Source organism: Paramormyrops kingsleyae, chromosome 2, assembly GCF_048594095.1.
Source record: "Paramormyrops kingsleyae isolate MSU_618 chromosome 2, PKINGS_0.4, whole genome shotgun sequence".
Lineage (NCBI taxonomy): Eukaryota > Metazoa > Chordata > Actinopteri > Osteoglossiformes > Mormyridae > Paramormyrops > Paramormyrops kingsleyae.
The window spans coordinates 11,438,672-11,461,159 of record NC_132798.1 but is presented as its reverse complement, the minus strand read 5'-3'; the positions used below and the strand labels follow the sequence as shown (position 1 = coordinate 11,461,159).

General features: G+C 44.3%; 2 protein-coding genes across 3 annotated transcripts in view; one reads left to right on the top strand and one right to left on the bottom strand.

Annotated features, from left to right (window-relative positions):
* Nucleotides 1-11,845, top strand: part of igsf9b (immunoglobulin superfamily, member 9b) — a 37,053-nt gene extending 25,208 nt beyond the window's left edge. For both annotated transcript variants that reach the window (XM_023803321.1, XM_023803319.1), the window contains exons 13-22: nt 340-490; nt 845-956; nt 1,094-1,269; nt 1,466-1,704; nt 2,638-2,722; nt 2,980-3,150; nt 3,866-3,902; nt 4,560-7,925; nt 8,157-8,335; nt 8,511-11,845. In XM_023803321.1, the coding sequence (XP_023659089.1) occupies nt 340-490; nt 845-956; nt 1,094-1,269; nt 1,466-1,704; nt 2,638-2,722; nt 2,980-3,150; nt 3,866-3,902; nt 4,560-7,925; nt 8,157-8,335; nt 8,511-8,734 (4,740 nt within the window). In that variant the 3' untranslated portion in view covers nt 8,735-11,845. The remainder of the gene's footprint in view (nt 1-339; nt 491-844; nt 957-1,093; nt 1,270-1,465; nt 1,705-2,637; nt 2,723-2,979; nt 3,151-3,865; nt 3,903-4,559; nt 7,926-8,156; nt 8,336-8,510) is intronic.
* Nucleotides 11,846-12,589: 744 nt separating this feature from the next.
* Nucleotides 12,590-17,699, bottom strand: LOC111839421 (complexin-4-like). Its single transcript, XM_023803323.1, has 4 exons — nt 17,670-17,699; nt 17,116-17,287; nt 14,850-14,937; nt 12,590-13,081 (listed from the first exon to the last, which is right to left on the bottom strand). The coding sequence occupies exons 2-4, from the start codon at nt 17,277-17,279 to the stop codon at nt 12,854-12,856; spliced, it is 480 nt and encodes a 159-aa protein (XP_023659091.1). The 5' UTR covers nt 17,280-17,287; nt 17,670-17,699; the 3' UTR covers nt 12,590-12,853.
* Between the last annotated feature and the right edge of the window lie 4,789 nt (nt 17,700-22,488).

The window sequence follows — 22,488 nt, the reverse complement described above, 5'->3', positions numbered from 1 at the left end:
CCTTTGTATTGTTGTTGTTATTGTATTGTTTGCCCGTGTGTTGTGTGTACCCGGTCTGGTCCTCGCGTGTATTTAGCGTGTATAAATGTTCCACGGTGTGTGCATCTTGCAGTTCGGCGTCTTACAGCCTTGTGTTTCCCATCTTTGTACGGTTCGGTGCTCATTGGGTGCCTGTTGTGGTGCTTCTATTTACAACTTAACCTTAATTTACTTGTGCTTGATTTTATATTTTGGCTGTGTTTTTGATGCCTTTGATAGTTCTAGACTCTTTTAATTCTAAATTAAGTTTCCATTTTAAATGTCATTTTAATGAATAAAAACCTCCTTCTTCTTCTCCAGGTGGGTCCTGTTCCACGCTCCCTGTACACTGTAGCGGCCAATGGCTCTCTAGTGCTGCGTCCTGTCAGCAAGGACCACCAGGGGGAGTGGGAGTGCTATGCCACCAACCGTGTGGCCTCCACGACAACCAGCACTATTCTCCTCGTGCTCGGTGAGGTTGGGAGCTAATTTCTAGCAGGCTCAGACTGTGTTCATTTCTGCTACGCACAGCTTTGCAATTTTTTTTTTATGGAAGAAGACTTAGACACAGCGCTGTAAATTCTACATATGGCGTAATCCTTCTTAAGGACCTTTGCCCCATGAGGGCCCTTTCAGTCACAAGTTCAGGCCTCGTAAGTAACATGCGTAAGAGGATTACCGGTGTATGCACAAAAAGGTTTCCAGGCTCTTCTGCAGGTTACTAGAACCCCAGGCATGTTAGTACATTAGAGTCATGAGGATTCGAGGTTGGTCTCTATGTTCTCCTCATCTCCTCCCCTCCTTTGTATCCTCTTTCTCTACCAAGGCACAAGCCCCCACGGTGTGTCAACAGTGTCCATCATCCCAGGCGTTCATGAGGCCAATGTGTCATGGGAGCCAGGCTTTGATGGAGGCTACATTCAGAAGTTCTCTGTGTGGTCAGTGTCCCGGTCCATAGTGTAAATCCTCAGCAGTGCTGGGTAGCGTTGTGTCGTGTCGAGCCATGCCTTGTTCTTCCTCCCTCATTCTCTCCATCTCTTTCTCACTCTCCCTGTCCCCTTCTCTCCATGCACAGGCTGAAGCAGGCGTCCAGGCGTAAGCACGAGTGGACCTCTCTTCCCGTGCCCCCGTCCAACTCATCCCTCTTGGTGACTGGCCTGCTTCCTGACACCAACTATCAGTTCAGCATCCTACCCCAGAACAAGCTGGGATCAGGACCTTTCAGTGAAATCATTACGGTCAAAACCTTGGGTTAGTATCACCGTTGATTGAGTTGGAATGTCGGTGGAGGGTCTGGTGCTTACTCAATGGGGGAGAAGGCCTTTCACATCAGAGCTGCTGTGATAGTGTTCAGGATTCCATGATTGTTACCCCGTTAATGCTCCAGTAGTGCTGGTCTTCTGAGCCACCTGCTCATTTGTCTTCTCCTTGGTTCTTTCACTGCCAGTTCCTCCTACAGATTCACCCATAGTGATGACTTCAGCACCAAAACTGCCCCCGCCATCCTTCCTGCTGGTCAATCAGACCTCAAAAGGCATTTTGCTGCAGTGGGTCCCACCCCCACCTCAGTCCCCACCAATCACTGGCTTCGTGCTGCAGGCACGGCAAGAGAAGACCGAGTGGAGGATCCTCAACGGGGCCATCAGTGGAAACAGCAGTGAGATACTTGTACAAGGTTTATTAAAGGTAAAATCCGAGGTCTTTGCTAAATGACTGTTTATGTGTTTGCTTTATATGCTTAATATATACTCAAAATGTGTTATGCTCAGGGTGGTGTGAGTGGTCCACTAGGTGGCACTGTGCCTCATAGTTCCTGGGCTATAGCTTCTGATTGCTTCCCCGACTTCATGTGCATGAAGTTTGGTATGTTCTGCCTGTGGTCACAGGGGCTTTTTTTTTCCAGATTCCTCCAGTTCCTTCCATTGCCTAAAGCAGTGTTGCCCAACCCCGTCTTTGGGGACCCCCAGGCAGTTCACACTGTTGATCCCTCCCACTGGTAGCCCAGAATATGCTTCAGGCTACCAGTGACTATGGCCACCCATAAAGGGGGAGAAAGGGGAAGACTTTCAGCAGCCCAGACACTAGGGGGGGCATGAGTATGTGAGCATGGATAATGGTAGTATGGTAGTTTTGGACTGATGGGGGGGGGGGGGGTCCATTAGGTAGAATTATTTAGGGGCACAGCTATGACTTTGAGTGGCCCTGCCAGTGAATCCGTGCTTAGTAAGCTGTTGTGAAGCGTGGATGGACAGCTCAGCCTAAGAGTAGGCCATATCATAAAGACACTACAACAATGTTGCATTTAAAGGGATTAGAACCATTGTAACATCTGGAATGTAATTCCTCTGTTAGGTTCCCTTTGGCACCCAGTTTAGGACTGTGCTGTTCTCCGGAGAACTCACAGCGGATTCTAGCAGAGATATAAATTCATATCAAGTATGCATACTCAGAGGTGCATTAACATGGTCAGGGGTCCCTAGGCTTCAGCCCGGGTAAGCCCGTGCATTACAGCGCCCCTGTGCATACTCTCCATCTGCACATTAGTCATTTTGGTGTGAGACATTACTATGGTGTTTCACTCGGTTCTTCTCCTGGTTCCGCCGCATCCATTTTCTTCAGGACTCCATCTATGAGCTCCGGCTGCTGTCGCTCCGAAATGAGGTGGTGGGCGAGCCCAGCGAGTCGGTCAACGTCTCCACCGTGGGTAAGGTCACCTCTCTACCAAGACCCCTGCTATCGTACTGCCATCATGATTAAAACAGAAGGTCACACTTCACTTCATTACTAATATCATGGCTGTCTGCTCTTGTCAATACAGATGGGCTATAAGATAGGATGTGATTGAAAGTACAATGGATGAGCTGTGATATTATTCCTGCGATGGTGGTATCTTTGAAATCCCTGTGGTTGTTGGAGATAAACTGAGATATCCCTGGAAGATAAGCTCTGTTGTCCTTCCAGGTATGGAAATATATCCGGCAAAGACAAGCCTGCTGGATTTCATCCCTGAGCCGCTGCTGGCCGGCGTGGTGGGAGGGGTCTGCTTCCTCTTTGTGGCCATCATTCTGTCCCTGGCGACAGCATGCTTCATGAACCACAGGAGGGAGAGACGGCGCCGACGGCGGAGGGATGGTAAAGACAACAGCCTCGGTGTGGGCAGGACAGTGTTCTGTGCCAGCCAATGGGCTAGCACCTTGTTCTGACGCAATTGACATAATTGCTACATTTTTAGAGCTGGTAATTTTAGCCTTAGCTTTTAGCTCAGGTTACCACAGTCAAGAGTATTACACTTGTTCATCCTTCAACAACGGGTTCTGCACCTCTGCATGAAGAGAACATGCACAGCAGTGAACTTTCTGCATGGAGCTGTAGCTCTTACCTTTTAGAACGATGTCACCAGTTACATTTCCTCTCACTGCATTTAGCTGAAAGCTAATGTCCATTGCTGTTGAATCATGACTCGCTCAATGTGTCAGAAAAGCTCAAAAAATTCCATCATGGCCCATAATTGCTTTGTCACAAAAGTCATTGTATGCTATTGTGCACGCAAATGTAACATCTTGTGCCTGTGGAAGATTCTGAATTAATAGTATAATAATAAATACCGCAGCTTGTTTAGTGAGAAGCTGGCTGACTTATATGAATATAATGTGTATAAAAATAAGACACAGGGATGTTACAGCTCTCAAAGACTGGGCCTGACAGCTTTTTTTGGAAGCATTATCATTGTGTCCTTTGTCACCCTTGAGTGTTTTTAAGTTGGACCTGTGTTGATCTCATCCTGGTCTGGCATCGTTTTGTAATTTGTGTCATTGTGTGACCTTTGCCCCCCCGACCACCTTTTCAGATCTCCCCACTGCCCTGCAGAAGAGTCCACCTCCAGAGTAAGTGTCCCCCTGTCTCTCCTGTGTCTCGCAGCTTGGACCACGTCGCCGAACCCTCACAACCATCTTGTCCATTATTGAGAGTAACATCAGGAAGGCAGATGGTTAGGGTTAGGGCTGAGGATTGTCCCTTCCCCTCTCTACCATCATTGTCTCAATAGCAATAGGAAATAAGGTCTTTTGCTAAACTAGTGATGTGGCATTTAAACAAAAATAGGAAGATAGGCTCATGCTCGAGTTGTGCTGCTGACTATTGAATTTACATGCTTCTGGGTCAGATTTAATATACTTTATTCGGTCTGCTTTTCTAAAGAAGTTAACATTCTCTTACTTTGAATGAGGTCTTAACCATGATTATGAGTCAGTTCTGTGCTGTCCATGTGGTCCACCCAGGCAAATTCCGTGCCCAGTGCCTCTTTGTCTCAGGCACTCTTCATGCTTCTTGAGTCGTGTTGGTGGAGCTTGCCTCGGGGGGAGAGCATGGTTGGCCTAATGGGTTGACCAGCACTGGGTCAGTTAGTAGGATTGTGGGTGAGAGATTTTTGTGACTTTTTTGAAGCACTTTGGCTGATCTCACCCATTTCTGCTTCCCCCTTACCTCGTGTGATCCCCTCGCTTTCTCTCTCCTCTCTTTTCTCCCCGCCTTCTCTTTCACAGAGCTGGCTCGCCTGCTGACAGCCCAGATAGTGTCTTAAAGATGAAGCTTTGTCCTCCCCTCTCCTTCTTCCCCGGCTCCTCTGCCTCCCAGTCAGTCCGCTCGTCCTTCGACAAGGGCAGCCGCAGCGAATACCAGGACCAACGCCAGCAGCTCTTATCCAGCTCTTCACCCCCTCCACGCTACACCCTCTTCGAAAGTCACTTTGGGGGCCAGCCCCCACCAGCTCTGGCCCTGGAGTCCATATCCCGTGGCCCTGATGGACGCTTTATTGTTCAGCCCTACGAGGAGGGATCCACGCCAGCTCACATCAAAAAAAGCCTAAAGAAAGACTACCTACAATGCACCGCAGACGGAAGCGGTTCAGGAAGCACCAAGGCATCTGAACAGGTTTCTCCAAGGTCTGACTCACCATCTTATGAGAAGGAAGAGAATAAGGATAGACCTGTGGTGTTGTCTGTGGATATCCCAGGAGACAACCAGTCTCAACAATCTCCTGGACGTGTGAAAGCCATGGCCAAAAATTTTTCCCAACATGGCTGCTTCTACTCAGATGATGAGCAGGGCTGCTCAGAAGGACTGCTGGACCAAACCAGCTTCTACTCTGACAGCAGCGAAAGAAGAGCTCGCGACACGCTGAAAAAGTACCGTGTTTCCAGCTGTCGGGACAACCCATTCCAGACCTTGAGAAATCAAGCCAGGAATGCGGAGCAGAGACAGGACAGGAGGAGATATGGCCCTTCCAGCTGCCTTCCCACTGGGTCCTTGAGGTCGAAAACAGACTGGAAGCGTGAAAGCAACAGCCTGAACAAGTGTCTGAAACTTGCCCAGGAAAGAGAAGAAATGGAGAAGGAACTGGAAAGGTACACAAGCAGCTGGGGTGCTCAAGAGAAAATAAAAGAACCACAGAAAACAGAGATGGAAGCTGAAGTGGAACCCGTGTGGAAACTACAAGATATCACTCTCCGTCCAAAAAGTGACAGAATCAGCAGGCTGTCTGACAACAGGAAAGGCTGCTATTTTGGGAACACCAGCAGCCCCATGGGACAGACCTCTACGTCCTCATCGTACATTCACTGGGACATCAGTCCTGTCAGCTCTGTCACTGGCCTGGTGCCTGTTCAAAGTCCTTCAGAAAAGGTTCCTCTGATGTCCCAGTGGTCAGCTTCTCCTGCAGCTGATGAAAACTCCACGGTTCTGGAATGTTCCCAGTCGCCAGCTACGCAGTGCACCCAACTGTCACTTTTATCCCCTGACTTAGGTGGCTCACCCATGTTTCCTGGAGACCTAAAGGGTTCTAAGTCAAGGTGTCCAGAGAGAAGGTTGGAGGTAGAGGAGGAGAGTTTCTGTCGGAGGCTGGTGCCAGAAGAAGCCGTAACAGAGATCAGCAAAAAGTTTAATTTTGAAGAAACTGATGAAAGAGTCACTAATTCAGATAGAGGGAACCTACACTCATGTCCAGCACCAACATGTCATGAACAAGTGAAACTATTACAGGAGTCAGCCTCCCTCAATACAGAGAGGGAACCACATAAGAGCTGTGGTCCTTATATGGAGAACTCTAACTCTACCCTAAAAAACACTGGAGACAGAGCTGAAGGCAAGGATAGTGACAGAGAACAGAGTCATTCTGAAAGTTCAACCTTGCCGTATGATCTCCGGAAAGCTGGAGAAAGAGCAGGGGAAAAAGGAGGACAAAACAAAGCTTGTGACAAACCTAGTGTATCCCCATTGTCCCCAGAGTCTGAGAAGGAGGGTGTCAGAACACGCTCACGGAAGAGCGATAAATGCCTTTATAGTGATAGCCCTAGTTGTGTGTCTCCATTAACTCTTACAGAAAATGAAACAGACCAGTCAAGTTTCTCTTTAGCTAGAATGTCAGATTCGTATAAAACTCTACATCAGACAAGTGCAATTCTGGAATATCTGAGCCTTCCTGGTTTCATTGAGATGAGTGTAGATGACCCTGTTGATGAAAATAGCACTTCAGCAAGCTCAGAGCAGAGGTCTGGTAATCTTACACGAGGGGAACCGGACGTAGTTTCAAAGCACTGGGAAATTCATGACTCTGATAGAGAAGTAAGTAAACAATGCACTGTCATTTTAGAGAACAACTTCCCTGAAACTACAGTTGAAGGTTCAGGCCAAGAGGATAGAAGATTTTCAGTTCTGAAACCTGAGGACTCTACAGTGAAAGAGATGAAGCCAGACAAAAGCCCCAGGCAGCTAGCTAGTTTAGAAGAACAAGGTGAGCGGGTTTATTGTGAAAAGTCACAGGCACATCATACAGAAATAAACTCAACGTTGGACGTGCAGAAAGCTACCAAGTCAGCTTTGGTGATCACTGCCACAGATCCTGTATCTAATGCCCCTGATTCACTTACAAAGAGACAGGAACCTGTGCAGGAACCTCAGGACTGCAGTGCTAATAATGAGGCATCTAGGAGGTATCCAGTACCAGTACATTTCATGAAGAAGTCATTGAGCATGGGCCCAAGCAGATCGAGCTATACGGCAAGGCAGCCCTGTCCCCAACTAAAAAAGTCCATCAGTTTAGGATCGCAAAGATGGCAACATTCAGAGATCCCTCCGAATTACAGCTATGAAAAACATTACCAGGATGAATTCCTGCACCCTGATGTTAAAATCAAGTGTTTAAGCTTGGGACGCAGTTCTGCACATTCCTCTTCTTCCAGACAAAGCCAGTTTCACCAAGAATCTGTCCCATTCCGACCTCAAAGCCACCCTGACCTCAAGAGCTCTCCTCTGGCAAAGATGTCCTTAACATCCCCATCTCAGCTGGCTGCTGCACCTTTAGCCAAGGACCCACAGAATCAGCCATACCCATTAGCCTCTGGCAGAGCACATTGTCTCGATCCGCGGCGACAGGCCACCGCCTTTCCCGAGGCATCACGCTGGCCCGTCACTTATCAGGATGCCCTGAGGTCCGTGCAGCACAGGACAGCTCTTCATGAATACCCGGGCCACCAGATGCCACCACGGCCTGCGGTGAGAAGGGACTATCTGCGACCACCTGACTCAAAACAAGGACCCCACAGAGCCTTCCTGCCCCGGGGCTACAGCTGGCCTTCACCCTACACCGCCCCATTTGCCCACCGGGAGTCAGAATGGTACATGGGGAGGGAGGTTGAGTTGGACGTTAGGGAGTGCAGAGATGGGAAAGAGGGGAGGGCCAGCTATGCCAGTCAGAGCAGCGGGAGGGGCAGCATGGGGCCCTGTTACACCCAAGCCCTGCTCCGCCAGTCCCTGTCCCTCACCCCCACCTTCCCCAGCTCCCCAGAAACAACAGAGGAGACTAAGAGGCACTGTTTCATGGCAGACATGCTCAAAAGTAGGCCAGCCAAAAGGTGAGGTTCTGCTTTTACAAGCAATACCGTAATAATGCCTGGGGGATTTACAAGAAGTAATTTTATCCATTGGCAGGGTTCCCCTTGGATATTAGTATAGACAGTCAATCTGTTTAAGGGCAGCTTGCATTTATTTGAAGGGTAATACGGAACATTTGTAGGAATGTTTGATTACTTACCTGAATTTAATAAGAATGTCCACAATAAATGCCTTTATACATCTGCCACAAGGGGAAACACATCGGTAGACGAGAGCTATGAATGGGATGAAGTGGATTTCCGAGTGGATTCCAACACCCTAGGGGCAGCAAGCGCCACCCACAGCTATGGGGGGCAGGGAGGGGTCAGGGGGGAGCGATTGAGAGGTCAACCTCACTCCGCTGTCAGCTTCAGGGAGCTCCAAGGCAAAGGTAAAGTGACGACGCTGTGGTCATAGTCTGCTTGAATGTTCATTTTGCTGTTGCCACATAGTCTGTACGCCTGTCTCTCTCCGGATGTTTTAATATTGTTCCTGTCTCCCTCCCCTCTTCCCCACCCCTTTGTTACCTGCTTCCATTCCTTCACCCTCCATCCCTCCCGCTCCAGACATGCCAGCCTTGCCCCACTTAGGCCCTTTTGCCCGGCCTGGTCCAGCTATGCCTCCCCCTCCACGGGGCCCGTATGGCCACTCTCTCACTGAGGCTCGCTTCAATGCCCTTCGCCTGGAATACCAGGAGTACCGCCGCGCCCAGGAGTCTTCCTTCTCCCACGGCCCCCACCTGACCCCTGACCCTGACTCCGACCCTGACTCGAACACAGCGTTGCTCTGACATTTGCCACATTCCATCTGTCCGTCCTCCCCTCTTCCTCCCTCCCTCTCAGCTCTGTCGCTAACTGGTCGCTTGTCCTCCTAGTGTAGCAGGAATAGCTTCCCAGTGCAGGTTTCTCTTATCCAACTGGCCTATGTCAGTTGTTTATCCATTGGGTTGTAGCTCATTTCTTTCGTCTCAGCTTTCTTACTCCCTTATCACTATATGTGCTCTCATTTTACTTAAAAGCCTCAAGTGACTTACATTCTCCTTATAACACTGTGTCAGACCAAAAATATCTTCAATGAAAGTAGTTGACTCACGCATAATGCAAGATGTTCTTTTTGCAGTACTTGTTCTGCTAATTCTATGTCAGAACCCATCAGGGAAAGGCCAGATTTTGAATTGTTTGTATACAGGCTCAATCTGAATAAGCCCAGATTATTTAATATCTTATAAGGGGCAACATGACATTGAATTCATAGTTTTCCAAGATTTCAGGTGGTCCTCTGTTTAATAATGGCTGTCTTAAAGGTTTAAGCTAGACCAAACATCCTCTTCACCATTGATTGTGAAGAGAAACTGACACACTTCCTGATTGGTCCTCTTGAGGCCCGCAGCAAGCCTGGAGTCCAAGAGACCAGTCTTCCCTCTGATTTTTTTCAGCAACATCGTTTGACTTAAAGGTTCAGTTCTTTCGCCTCTGGTGTCAATGAACTTTGAGTCAGAAGATATGGGGGATGCGAAAACAAAAACAAAGGATGGATTTCTATTACTGCTTAAATGGTATTTTTTGACAGCCATACAAAGGGAAGTTCTGTATATTCTGCAGAAAATGAAGTCAACTGATGTTCTAGTAGCATTTTTGGGATAAAGCTAAACGAAACACCAAACAAGTCAATGGAAAACTTTTATGAAAGTACAGGAGGTCTTCTTGGACAGTGAAAAACTGGAAGGCCTTCTCTCCAAATGGAACATGAAGAATTTGACTGTACATTGGTATCTCCACTGTGGTCTCTGTGTGGTATTTTCAGTTCTGCACAGTCTTTGATAATACTGCCCACTCTTCACTGCATTTTCCAGTCATTGTGCCTGGATGGTTGGTAACAACCATTTACAGGAGAGCTTTAAATGAGTAAAAAGCCATAACAGGGTCTAGTCATTTGTTCGTAAAAAATGGTTTGTGCAGTATGTGTTCTCACATATTGTATCTTTTCACTTCTTATTTTGAATATCTAAAATCTCACTCCTCTGGTATATTCAGTATATGCTTTTTAACTGATGGGACTGACTCAATCTCATGGACCTGCCCTGTGCACAAAATCTCCACAACATCATCTCCAAAACATCATCTCCACAACATCATCTCCACTACTCATTGTTCAATTGTCCTGTTCGCAGATCAGTAATATTTTAAGTACAGCTTTTAGGTATTTCTTAGTACTGAGGAGATGTTCATCCCAATGGTGGTAACAAAGGCCCAGCAGATTATTTTAAAGAGTGTTTTACCTTCTGCTTCCCACTGATAAGTGCTAAAGAAGTGCTAAACAAGCAGGACACTGTAGCCCGGGAGAATCAGAGCATGTGGTCTCTGTTTTTGTGTTATGTCTCTAAATTGGTATTTCCTTAAATGGTATTTAAAACAGTTAAGAGGTGTAAAAGATCAGTGATGCAGAAGCTTTAAATGACATGCATTTTTATAGTAACAATTCATTGGTTTGCTCAAGTAAGCAGCTGTGGGCTTAACCTGCCCTCTATCTGTGAGTACCTGTCAGTGCATTCCAGTGAATATATTTTCAGTGTGCAAACCTTACCCATAGTAGGTCATAGGTTACCCAGTCCACGATCAGTATTGCGTCAGCTACATGGACGTTATTGTTACAGTTATTTCTATGGAGTTTCTAACAGCAAGTGTATTTTGACAGAGTACAGTACAGTTTGGTGGTTTACAGTTACAGTGATGTGAACCCTTTTACTTTGGGTCTGTCCTCTTTTAAGATTCATCCTCAAACTCATTGTCCCCCCATTTACATAGAAACGGCATCAAATCAAATGTTTCTTTACAGGGTTTTTGAGCTCTCGTTAGCCAAGCTGAGAATCTTCACGAGGTATTGCGCAATACCTAAAGCAGAGTACACAGATACTGTACGTTCAGTGGTTTGTCTGTTATTTATGAAATGCATTTATCATTTTAAATCAAAGCTCACACCCTTGCCTGTGAATTTCTTCATTTGCCTCAATGGTTTCATTGTTGTACATAACACAAATTTACAGTGAATGAAATCAGATCCTATCCACCTTAATTTAGGATGTTCGTATTTAATGCAAGGTCGTGCCTTTTGGGGAACATTGTTTATGATGATATAAAACAAGAATGGCAATATAGGTTGTCAAAAACACAACATTTGTTATAAACTTTAATTAGTATGCATTGATCTGAAATTATGGTCTAGAGTTCCAATTCTCCAATGATACATAAGTAAATAAATGACAAATAATTGTCACACCATGTTTTGTACAACAATAGTATATTGTTATTATAATCTTTCATCGAGTGTTAAATCATATCACAGTGTCACATCTTTTAATCATCATCATCATCATCATCATTAACAACATTGTTATATATTTATTAGCATATTTGCTACAAAGGTTTCAATATGCAAACAAAGGTGATGTATATGTGCACTCATTTTTGTCAAGCACTGTGAATGTTTTTACTGCAGTGTTGGTGAACTGTACCTCTTTGCTGGTGAACAGTAGTCTCTCACGTTGAATTTCATGTACTGGATATGTATATTTTTAAATTATATTTTGTTGTCCACTTATTTTGCAGATAATCATTTGAAAATATGGTCTTTTTTTCTGTACTGGAATGATTTGCAAAGTAGGATTTTTTTATTAAATGTTTTTAAAGAAAACATTTTAAAATGAGAAAAAAAATCTGATATTTAAAATGTACATTTTGTATTGTATTTAGAATATCTGCATTTTTACATTTTTTTAAAATGATTTTTCAGGTTTTGTACAAAACAAAGGTGAATATTTTGTTTTTATTTGTTCCTGTCGATGTTACGTTGTATAAACTGTCCTTGTATGTTTGTAAAAGATAATAAATTCATACATTTAATACTTGACGCTTCATTAACATTTGACACCTTGTTGTTTCTAAAATAATAGTACTAATAATAATGAGTCAAACATACATATGAGAAAATAGAGGCAGAATCACCATCTGACTGCTACAATAGTGGGTATGAGTGACTCCAGCATTATTGCTGTGTCAAATGCATTGTCTAAATTAGCTGACCTATCCAAAGTGACTCGCACAGCTTGCAGTTCTAATAGCAGCAGCTGGAGTTTGAAGCTGCTTAAAACTGTGCTGTAGGCAGTAACTCTCTGGTTGGATGAATCTCTTCCAGTAAACAAACCCCCCCCACACACAATGACTTTGAGGCTCGACACTCAGCCATAAAGAAAATACACTGCAATCAGCAATGTTGTTCACATAATTAGTATACCATTGCTTATATTATTTAATGAGAATATGTTTTGCCAAGATTAGAAATTTCTTCTCTCTGCCAGACAATTATTTCTAAGAAAATAAAACATTTGAACGGTTTTGCAAAACTTGAATACCTTGGAATAAAAAAGCCTTATTTCTGTACCTAAGAAAGACAGGGTAATGTAATTCAGCATTATCTGAGGATTAAACAATACTGTCAGTATAAAGTAGAAATTTGTTTATAAACAATACGTTTCTATCTAGAATTTGCACAAAGGATTTTAAATCATACAAAAGACACCCAAAGAGAGCGATAAAATGGCAATAAATTTGAGCATGTTTATTTTTTTAATCTAGATAACTAACAATACCTTGCAAAATAATTAATGGTAGTCAAAAGTTTATGGCCAACTGATTTTAATAATATAAATGAAATACAAATGAAATTATATAAGGGTAATTTATTTGGACAATACATACAAAACGTCTAACAAGTGTGAGCTGCAATGCATAGAATAAGATTTTAAAAGCTTTCAAGTGTTGATTGGGAAAAAGAAAGTTTAAAAGGAATTGTGGTTGGAACCTTAAATTGTCAACAAAAAAATAATAATAAAAATAAGGATCTATGTGCTCCGTCACATGATCAGACACTTCTCCTCAGCCTTAGACTTGATCTCAGTCAGTGTGGCCTGAGCTTTCTCCTTCAACTGCTCTAAGTCCATATTCTGGAGGTTCTGCATCTGGCCCAGGATGGAGTCCTTCTCCTCCTCTTCTTCAGCATCCTCATCCACCATTTTCAGCAGCTCCTCGGGTACATCCACATCGTCGCCCGCCATCTGGATCATGTTCTCATCCTGCTCACTCTGGGTACACAGAGACACACACCATCATCATTATCACCATCATTAACAACATCTTCATCAGCATCATCATCACCTTGAAAGATCTTGCTGTTCAATACTTTCTTAAAGTAATTAACCCTTCAGTTGACATGCAGGTCAAAAATAATCCATTTCTGAATTTAACACTGGCAATAAAACTTTTCTTTTTCCATGTTCTTTTTTTTTCTGAAATGACCCTAACATTAGAAACTAATAATACAAATTATTATTATGAAAGATTTCCTCTGGGTCGTTTTTGACCCAGTAGGTATAAACATAATCCACAGGAAAACTGAGGTACTGCTAAATTATTTATAACATCTATAAAAGCATAATAAACCATCTTTATTAATAATCTCTTGATATTCCTTCAACTGAATCACTTGCAGGATGTCATTCTCAGATTTTTTGACACAATGTCCCAAAGCAAGACTTCTTCTTGCAGGCAAGTATTGCTTTTTAGCAAGGAATGGGTAAAAGGGTGGGGTATCACATACTGAATCCCTGTGTGTGTGGCATGGTGACTCAGTGGATAGCACTGTTAAATCACACCTCTTGGGTTGGGAGTTTGAATCCATGGGTGTGAAGTTTGTACATTCTCCATATATTGTGTGTTTTACTCCTACAGTTCAATGACATATAGTTAGGCTGATGATCATTAAATTGCCCATAGTGTATGAATGCATGTCCTGTGACAAACTGGGATCCTGTCCATGGCGGTTGGCCCTACCTTGCACCCTTTCCAGCCTGTATTAAGTCTCTATGTCAAGCACAGCCCTGACCGGGAAGAGCAGTTAGAATTCTGATGAGCTACTGCAGATTTTCTCCATTAAATGTGTCTCTTGTATCCATTTTCCTCTATATCTCAGCAGCCTATCTAGTGTATGCGCTGACATTTGCCCCCAAATTCAGCAGCCCTAGCCTCCCTTCTCCTGTTCTGTGCGAGGTGAGAGCACTGCATGGTCTCATTCCTGACATAATGCTTTTATTACATCCCTTTCCCACTTCTGCATAGTCAGCATGAACCAACAATAGCATGTCTGCAAGAAAATAATTTGAGCAGATCACAGAAGTTCAGATATTACAGAAAAAGTTCTCTGCTAAAATATTCCCCATCGGCTTTGCTTTGAGGAAAGTTGTAATAACAATGTATAAGAAATGTCTGCTGCTGGTGGTATGCTGCTCTGTTGCCTCCACCTTCCATGGTCAGGGGTTTGAATCTGACCTCTCTGTGGGTGTGGAGTTTGCACGTTCTCCTTGTTTCTTCTAGATATTCCATTTTTTCCCCACAGTGCAATAACGTGCCACTGGGCTAATTGGCATCTGTAAACTTCTCATAGTATATGAGTGTGAGTGAAAGTGTGTATGTGTCTGCATGTGTGTGTACTGTATGTTAGTGCATGCGTGTGCCGTGACTTTCCACACATCTAGCACTACATGTAATGCAATACATACTGTAGTGGCCAAGATGCCTGCAAAAACAGATGTAAGTGCAGAGCTCTAAATGCAGCAGATCACAGCTGCCCAGAGATCCTCCACAGAGGCGCAGATGGTCTCGACATGCTGTGGCACATCCAGAGATCCATCGCAGACACACACACACACAAACTTTTCAGTTCCCTTAATCTACTGGGCTTCATGTTAACTCCATCTCCCAGCCATATTGTCAGGAAATCCTCTGCAACATGGGAGCCGCACCTGAATGGCACAGACCCCCCGATTCACGCCAGACAGATGGGCCTGTGCTCACCTTAGGCAGCCTGTACTTATCTCGCAGGCACGTCCTCAGTGTCGCCCTCTCTGCTTTCCTGTGCAGGAAGTCTGCATCTCTTTGCATCCTGGGAGGGAAGGACAGACATAGATTTAAGAAAGTCTATTCTAAGACACATGAAGTATGATGTTAAGTTGCAGCACAATTGGATTTGTTTCTGAAAATTTCCAGAATATGCTTATTCTGTTCTGCAAAAGTGAACCAGGGTTCTTAAAATTTTGAATATGTATAAAATTCTTTATCATTTAATGATTCTCCTAGAGAAAATGCATTAACAGTTCAGGTTATGAAGGTTATACAGTAATTATCTGGGCATAAATGCTTGATAACTGATAAAAAGTACTTTGATGTAAATGTTAATTAAGTAATTATATAGGTGAAAAGTTATTGGCTAAGTCTGATTTAACAAGACCGCCCTGTGCACCTGCAAGAATTCTTATACATCAGTAACTCATTTTTCAGATGTGGAGATCGTCCGGTCATTAATGAACGAATATAACCTTTCAGCTCAACAGTAAATCTTTCCATAAATTTAGTTATGTGCTTTTCACCCTAACGTAGAATCATTGTACCTTCATTTTTTAATAAAAATGACCATTAATGCAACAAAATGTAGCAAAGAAATTATACAGTTTGCACTAATTATACAGGCCAAGCATCAGGCATAAAGTCCATCCATCCCCAGGCTATCAGGGCCTGGACTGCAACATCCCCAAACGCAGTCACTGGTAATCTGCTGAACTCGGGATTGCATTAGCCTGACTATGCTTGACACTTTAACCATCTATCCTGGCTGTTACACTCTGCTGCCTTATTGTTTAACCTATTTGCACTGTCTTGTTTCATTTCAACACTATATATTACTATACATACTATATTACATCATTCTGCCATATGTGTCACCCTCTGTCCTTTTTATATTACATTGCACTTTGTGCCCCCGTCTCGCGCTGCTTTATTCAGCAAGCGTTATATCGTTTTGTATATTTGAATATGTCTTAATCAGCAATAAATAAGTTCCACAGTTTGGATTCGACCTTTTTGTAAGAAGTGTCAGACACTGACACAGTGTTTTGCACAACTAGATAACACTTGAATCCCCAAGAACTAAAAATGAGTCAGAAAGCTTTGTAGATTTTTTTTGCCAATCCAATAAGTCTCTGTGTATTAATTGAGAGAATTCTTTAAATGACAAATTTTAAATTATGAATTTGATGATGAAGTGAATATCCGACATTTCTCTAAATACCTTTTCCAACTCCAATTCTGAGAATAGCATAGTAAATACACTGCTGTAGCCCATGCCGATGATGGGATTTATTCACTTTCATTCTTTTTTTGCTCTATGTGGCAAGGATTACGAGAGCTTTACTCTCATCTGAGTGTTCTTATGCTTGATTATATTCGGCCTCTTAACGTAGATAAATCGGTTAAGTGACTCGTTCCATCTGAATCGATGGATTTCGCCTTTGATCTCTGCTTCACATGCTAGTTTCTGCACTCCTTGTAAGCAGAGAACATGTTAAGTCCATCGTGAAGGTCCATATGTAAGATGTGAGGTTGGGGGTTAAACGCGGACATTACTGTTCAAGTGTTATGCCTTTCGGCCTTAATGTGGGCATTTTCAGAGATCAGCTGCTGATCAACATGGCCTGAGATTAGGGGTTTAATCTCTGGAGCTGCTTTCTGTCTGTGTTTCTATGTGTGTCCTCTGTTTGTAGGGAGGGGGGAAGGGGAATGAGTTTTTGTATACAGAAATACACATTCCATTTATTACTGAACCATCATTAAGTCCCCACAAAATATGTAATATATACAACGGTAAATCACATTGCAGTTGTCCAGAACTTAGCCATAAATAAACGTGATTCAAATGCAATTTAGCTTCCATGAAGACATTAGAAATGTCTGTCAATGGAAGAACATAAATGCCACACTAAATATCATTGTGCCCATTGACTATAATGAAGCCAAATTAAATATTGGTGGTACACATGCCAACCCCCCCTGTCTAATTGTGCCCTTTAAAGACCTAACTATGGTGTAAAATCAGAATGTTACTTGAAAAACAAGTTTCAAAGTCTTTATTAAAAATAAAATTCAGGTTTTTGGACTGAATATTTAAAATCAACTAAATCAAAAGCTGAGATCAACAATTAGCCATAAATCACGGCCGTGCATCAAGCAGAGTTTAACTTTGGTTCTGTTCCTGCCCCAAACCGTGAGGGGGGACACTGGGACTTACTTTTCCTCCACTACCTGCTTCTGGTACTCCTCATACTCCTCCCGTGTCATGCCCGCTGCAGCAGCTGGGTCGGACGGGGTGGCTTCTTCCGTCTTCTCCTTCTCTCTGCCGAGGCCCATGCTCTTCAGGGGGTTTCCGACCATGCTCTTGATGAGGAACGCCATGGTGTTTTCTGTGGAAATGAATGGTGTTTTCCTTAGCTAAAATTGACGTCTTTCTTTCCCAGCACTGTTCTTGGCAGAGGAGTCCAGTGAGAGACCAGTTAACCAACCGACTGCTTGCTGGACCAAGGACACACTGATAGCTGAAGCTGCGGCCAAAAAGGAGAGAGGCAGTGATACCAAAGCCATAATCTGGATTAAACCTCTCAATCTATTTGTCCCTGAGGCAGATGGTGTTGTTTCTATATAAAAGAAAACAGTTAAAAAGTCACCTTGTGAAAAATATCGTCCCATACGAATTTATATTAGGTGTGTAAATAACTCATTTGTTTCACATTTTTGCTGGAGCATGTTTGCCTCCTTTCTTTTAGTAGGAACAAGGAAGGAACCAACCTGTGCACCAGACCAGAAAGATGGAGATGTAGGCAGATCCAACGGGCACCAGCATCCACCTGACATGCTCTTCTGCTTCCAGCCATGTTTTCAGCACGAAGGGGTGAAGACATGAGAACGTGGACAAGTTGGAGGTTATGACATGATGGTATATAAATAGCACAATATTAGTCAGGGAGTGCAAAACCTTTTATTTCACTTTGCACCCTCAGGAGGTGTGGAAGAGAAAGACACAGAGGAATATAAAAAATAATGGGGGGGCGAAAAAAACTCCCACGGCTGCTTATAACTAAGAGAATATGGACACAAAAATGCAGTGAGACTTGTGGACGCTGCTGCTGGGAGATACTTGGTTTTTAACCTATATTCCTAAAAATAAAAATAAACCAGCCCTTCAACAGCAAACACTGCTCTCAAGTGAGACGCTGCACTTGTGATCCAAATGTCGGCGCTGTTTTACAAGCACCGTGATGAATCAGATTAGGTTCATTTTATCAGGATTAAGTGAGTGTTTTTTTGGGTTTGGCATCAGCTGGACAGCACCTCATAAAGGAGAGCCTGGTGTGGGGTCTCTCCCGAATGTGGGGTCTGTCCTGAATGTGGGGTCTCTCCCGAATGTGGGGTCTCTCCCGAATGTGGGGTCTGTCCCGAATGTGGGGTCTCTCCCCGAATGTGGGGTCTCTCCCCGAATGTGGGGTCTGTCCCGAATGTGGGGTCTGTCCCGAATGTGGGGTCTCTCCCGAATGTGGGGTCTGTCCCGAATGTGGGGTCTGTCCAGAATGTGGGGTCTCTCCTGAATGTGGGGTCTGTCCCGAATGTGGGGTCTGTCCCGAATGTGGGGTCTCTCCTGAATGTGGGGTCTCTCCCGAATGTGGGGTCTGTCCCGAATGTGGGGTCTGTCCCGAATGTGGGGTCTCTCCTGAATGTGGGGTCTCTCCCGAATGTGGGGTCTGTCCCGAATGTGGGGTCTCTCCCGAATGTGGGGTCTCTCCCGAATGAGCCTGGTCATGTTCCTGTGGGTGGCCACCATGACGTTTGTGGATGACCAGCCTATCCTAGAGTTAATCCCCAATAAACCCTGGCACAGTTCTAAAAGCAGAACATTTACCACTTATCTGGATTAAAAAGTGAGCCAATTGTTTTTGCAGTTTAAACAGGAGAAGCCCAGTCAGTTTGGGGCAGAGTAGAATTTGCATATCTTTTTAGGTAAGTCTTTAAGAGAGCACACTAATATATAAGAAGGCAAACTGGTGACATTTATTCTTTTTAGCTAAAGCAAGGACTACCAACTAAAGACAGATCAACACTTACAGAAACTTTTACATACTATTTTTTAGGGGTGTAACAGTACACAAAATTCACAGTTTGGTATCAACCACAGTTTTGGGTTTGCGGTGTGGTGCAATTTCAGTACTGCAGGCAAAACAGAATCTGTTTTGAAATTTATTAATAAATTTGCAAACAAACACAATTAGGAACAGGTGAACTAATAGCGATATGCCTGTCAGCGTGTCTGAATGACAAAACCTAATAGATGCTTATTTGCAAATTGTAAACATAAATAGGCCTATGCAAAGTTAATTAATCAAAAATATACATTATAACAATCATCCATCCATTATCTGTACCTGCTTGTCCTATTCAGGGTTGCGGCATAACAATTATAATGAACAAAATCCCATCTAAATCTTGTGTTCTCTACTGTCGAACATGATTGCATGTTTGTTGAGATTCGATATAACAGAGCTGACATACAGTTTTGATCTTATTAATTACTCTCTCTTGTGTTCGTTCCCTTAACTGGGAATCCAGAATGTTCCAAGATTGGAGATTATGACTGACTGCAATCAGCATTAGCCATAATCAGCATAAGGTCTTCACTGTCGAACGTCTACTTCTGAATTTAGGTTTCATCTGTATCAATAAAAGTATTCATTTGTTTCATTGTGCGTACTGAACCGAAAATGATGTACATGACGAATACGTGTTCCGTTACACCCTAAGTAACATGTAATGTTTACAAAATATTCAGCATGCCCTAACTTTAAATAGAATGATAATTTTGTGATTTACATGTGTCATAGTGTATAATAGTGAAATGGAAAATAACTTTTGTAATATTGATAAAGTAATGAGAGCACAACAGGCCACACTTCCAGCAGTGGGTTGGGAACGGGGTATCACTGTTCCGTCTTCTGGTACCACAATATGAAATGGTGAATGTTTGTACCGCGGTTTTGGTTTGAGAACCCTTATACCCCTTGCTATTTATGTACTGTACCTACTTGGTCTCCTGGCAGGATATCTAAGAAAGACCCTTTAAAAACTGCTAGAAAGGAGAAAATTATGTAAAAAGGACGTCTTTTGGAAATTCTTGCAGAATTGTTCACTTTTTATTTTGGTGGCACTTTGACACACTTCAGATCCCAATGCGCCTCTGCCAACAACAGAACAGGAGAGAGACACTGCGGGGGCTGATATGCACACCCCGGCTCGCCAGTCGTCCCCCAGCTACCCAGAGGAGAGGCAGAATGACCTTGGGCTGCAAGCCTTTCAAAGGAGACTCAGATCAGAGAGACTGTATTAGCAGAAGGTAGTGGCAGGAAGACAATGGCACGTACCAAGTGTGCTTCCCCAAAGGGGTGGACAGCGATATTAGCAAAGCTGCAGCTCGTCATACCACCCATTCTTGGGAAGCAGCATCTCCAGCTACAAGAATGTCCCCAATGAGCAGGAGTTCTGGCTGGCAAACAGCTGGTACTGGTGTATTGTGGGTAGGGTCTGCATCACTGCCCAGGGGACCATGCTAGACCTAGGAGAGAGGCTGCTCTTGCTGGGGAGGGCTGTTGTCCAGCTCATTAGTATCGGAAGGAAGATGAGAGCTGCCCAGGTGGTGGTACTGATGCCCGCAGGTGCCAGATTTTCCTGGGGAGGGCGTCCGCCACCAGGGGCTCATCACAGCGACAGACTGACGGGCAGGAACAGCAGCTGCTGAGTGACGGTGGTCAGCCGTAGGGGCAAAAGACGGATCGGGGGCAAGGACCAGCTGGTCAGGGCATGAAAAGAGACAACATGGAGAGGCAGGGAGGGCCCCGTGGCATTAAAGCTGGGAGGGGTTGATAAAGGACAAGAAAGACATACTGTGCCCATGCCGACATCTGTGATGATGCCTGTGGCACAGAGGACACTCAGACCGACCCAGTCCAGCATGCCATCCATCCCCTGGTTGCCACTCACCAAGATGGACGATTTAGAAGATGCAAGATATGCCATAGTCAGGCATCCTCTAAATATCCTGCAGCCCATGGATGGTACCAGCTGTCTTGGTGAGGAAGGACGGCAGCTGGCACTGTGTCGGCCAAAGCTGGCTGAGCACCATCACACGACCAGATCCCTACCCGCTACCCTCATGGGCTCCAGGTGGAGAAGACTGGTATTCATCCTGAGGCAGGGGCTGTACTGCTGAGTCATGCCTCATGCTGAGTCTTTGCCATTTACCCATGTAGCACTACTTTCACCATCAGGCTCAGCCATGTTGTTCTCATCTGGCTCCCGAAGCTTCCATGAGCACGAGGGTCAGCTGATGCCACCTCTGCAAGCGCTTAGAGCGACGGCAGGCAGAGAGGAGTGCGGCCCAGCAGCCCAGGCCACATCGTAGGCCCTCTCCTGGCCGCCACTGGCCTGTCCCAGTACATCCCGAGAGAGCTGGTGGACCGCCTACAGGTACCGGTACAGCCCCCTCACATCTCCATTGACCTCCGTCTCCAGTAGCTTCCTGAACACCACCTCTACTGGCAAGTGGATCTCCTGCCCAAAAGGACACATGACTGAGATTAAACCAGTGGATTCCTGCATGGACAGAGTATAAGTCCTGCACTGTTTGCTCTATCCCCCCCACATCTGCCCCCTCTCCTGCAGAATTTCACCGTCTCTCCAGATATGTGACAATAAAATTTGAAATTACTGTATATAATATGTTGGTGGGTTTTATAGAGTTGACAAAACCAATAAAACTGTACTAGATACATAAAAGAAAAGGCCTGGCAGATGATCATGTGCAGGTTTTAGTACCCTCTTTGTTACAATAGCAAGGAACAGCTCGCACTTGGTAGCTGATTTATTCTGCTGCTGATAATGTATCTGTAAACTACATGGTGTTTTACTAACATCCACATTCAACAGCTTGTATACAGTGTTTTATTAAGTGCTGGGTCCAGTCTTAAAATATTCATAATTCATAAATTAGACCAGGTTTTACTGCCAGTACGGTCCAGACTCAGCTGTTTTATAATGACTGTTAATTTCACATTGTTTTTTGTCTGTCTTGAGCGTCAGCAGTTCCTTGCTCATCCTCTGCCTCTTACTCAGCAAACCGATCAGAACCTAAATGACATTTCAGTCTTTTTTTCTTCTTCTTAAATATGACCCCGAGGCATGAGGGACGTGCGAGAGTCCGGGGCGGAGCTGAGAGTCCGGGGCGGAGCCGAGAGTCCGGGGCGGAGCTGAGAGTCCGGGGCGGAGCTGATTTGGGACGTGGGCTCTCTCTGGCCGTTAGATGACTTCAGTCGAGGTGCGGATGACGTGTCTGTCAGCAGATGTGAGGAAACAATGAAGCTGTTAACTACTGCTGGTGAGTGAAAGGACAGAATGGCACAGAAGCAGTTTGCGCTGCGGCGTGAGAGACTTCTTTGAATGTTCCCTGTGGCTATAATCACATTAAAGGACTTAATTTATTTACTAACAAACTTCAAGTTTCAGCCTTCGACTAAGCATGACCTTTTAATATTTTAGCCAGCAGCACAAAGCCGGTAATTACTGA

What these genes read in the sequence shown, in the direction of transcription:
- LOC111839421 (XM_023803323.1), bottom strand. Translation starts at nt 17,279, where the DNA reads ATGGCGTTCCTCATCAAGAGCATGGTCGGAAACCCCCTGAAGAGCATG. An exon ending in AAGCAGGTAGTGGAGGAAAA is followed by an intron (nt 14,938 to 17,115) that starts GTAAGTCCCAGT and finishes CTTCCCTCCCAG; the next exon opens with GATGCAAAGAGATGCAGACT. An exon ending in ATAAGTACAGGCTGCCTAAG is followed by an intron (nt 13,082 to 14,849) that starts GTGAGCACAGGC and finishes CTGTGTACCCAG; the next exon opens with AGTGAGCAGGATGAGAACAT.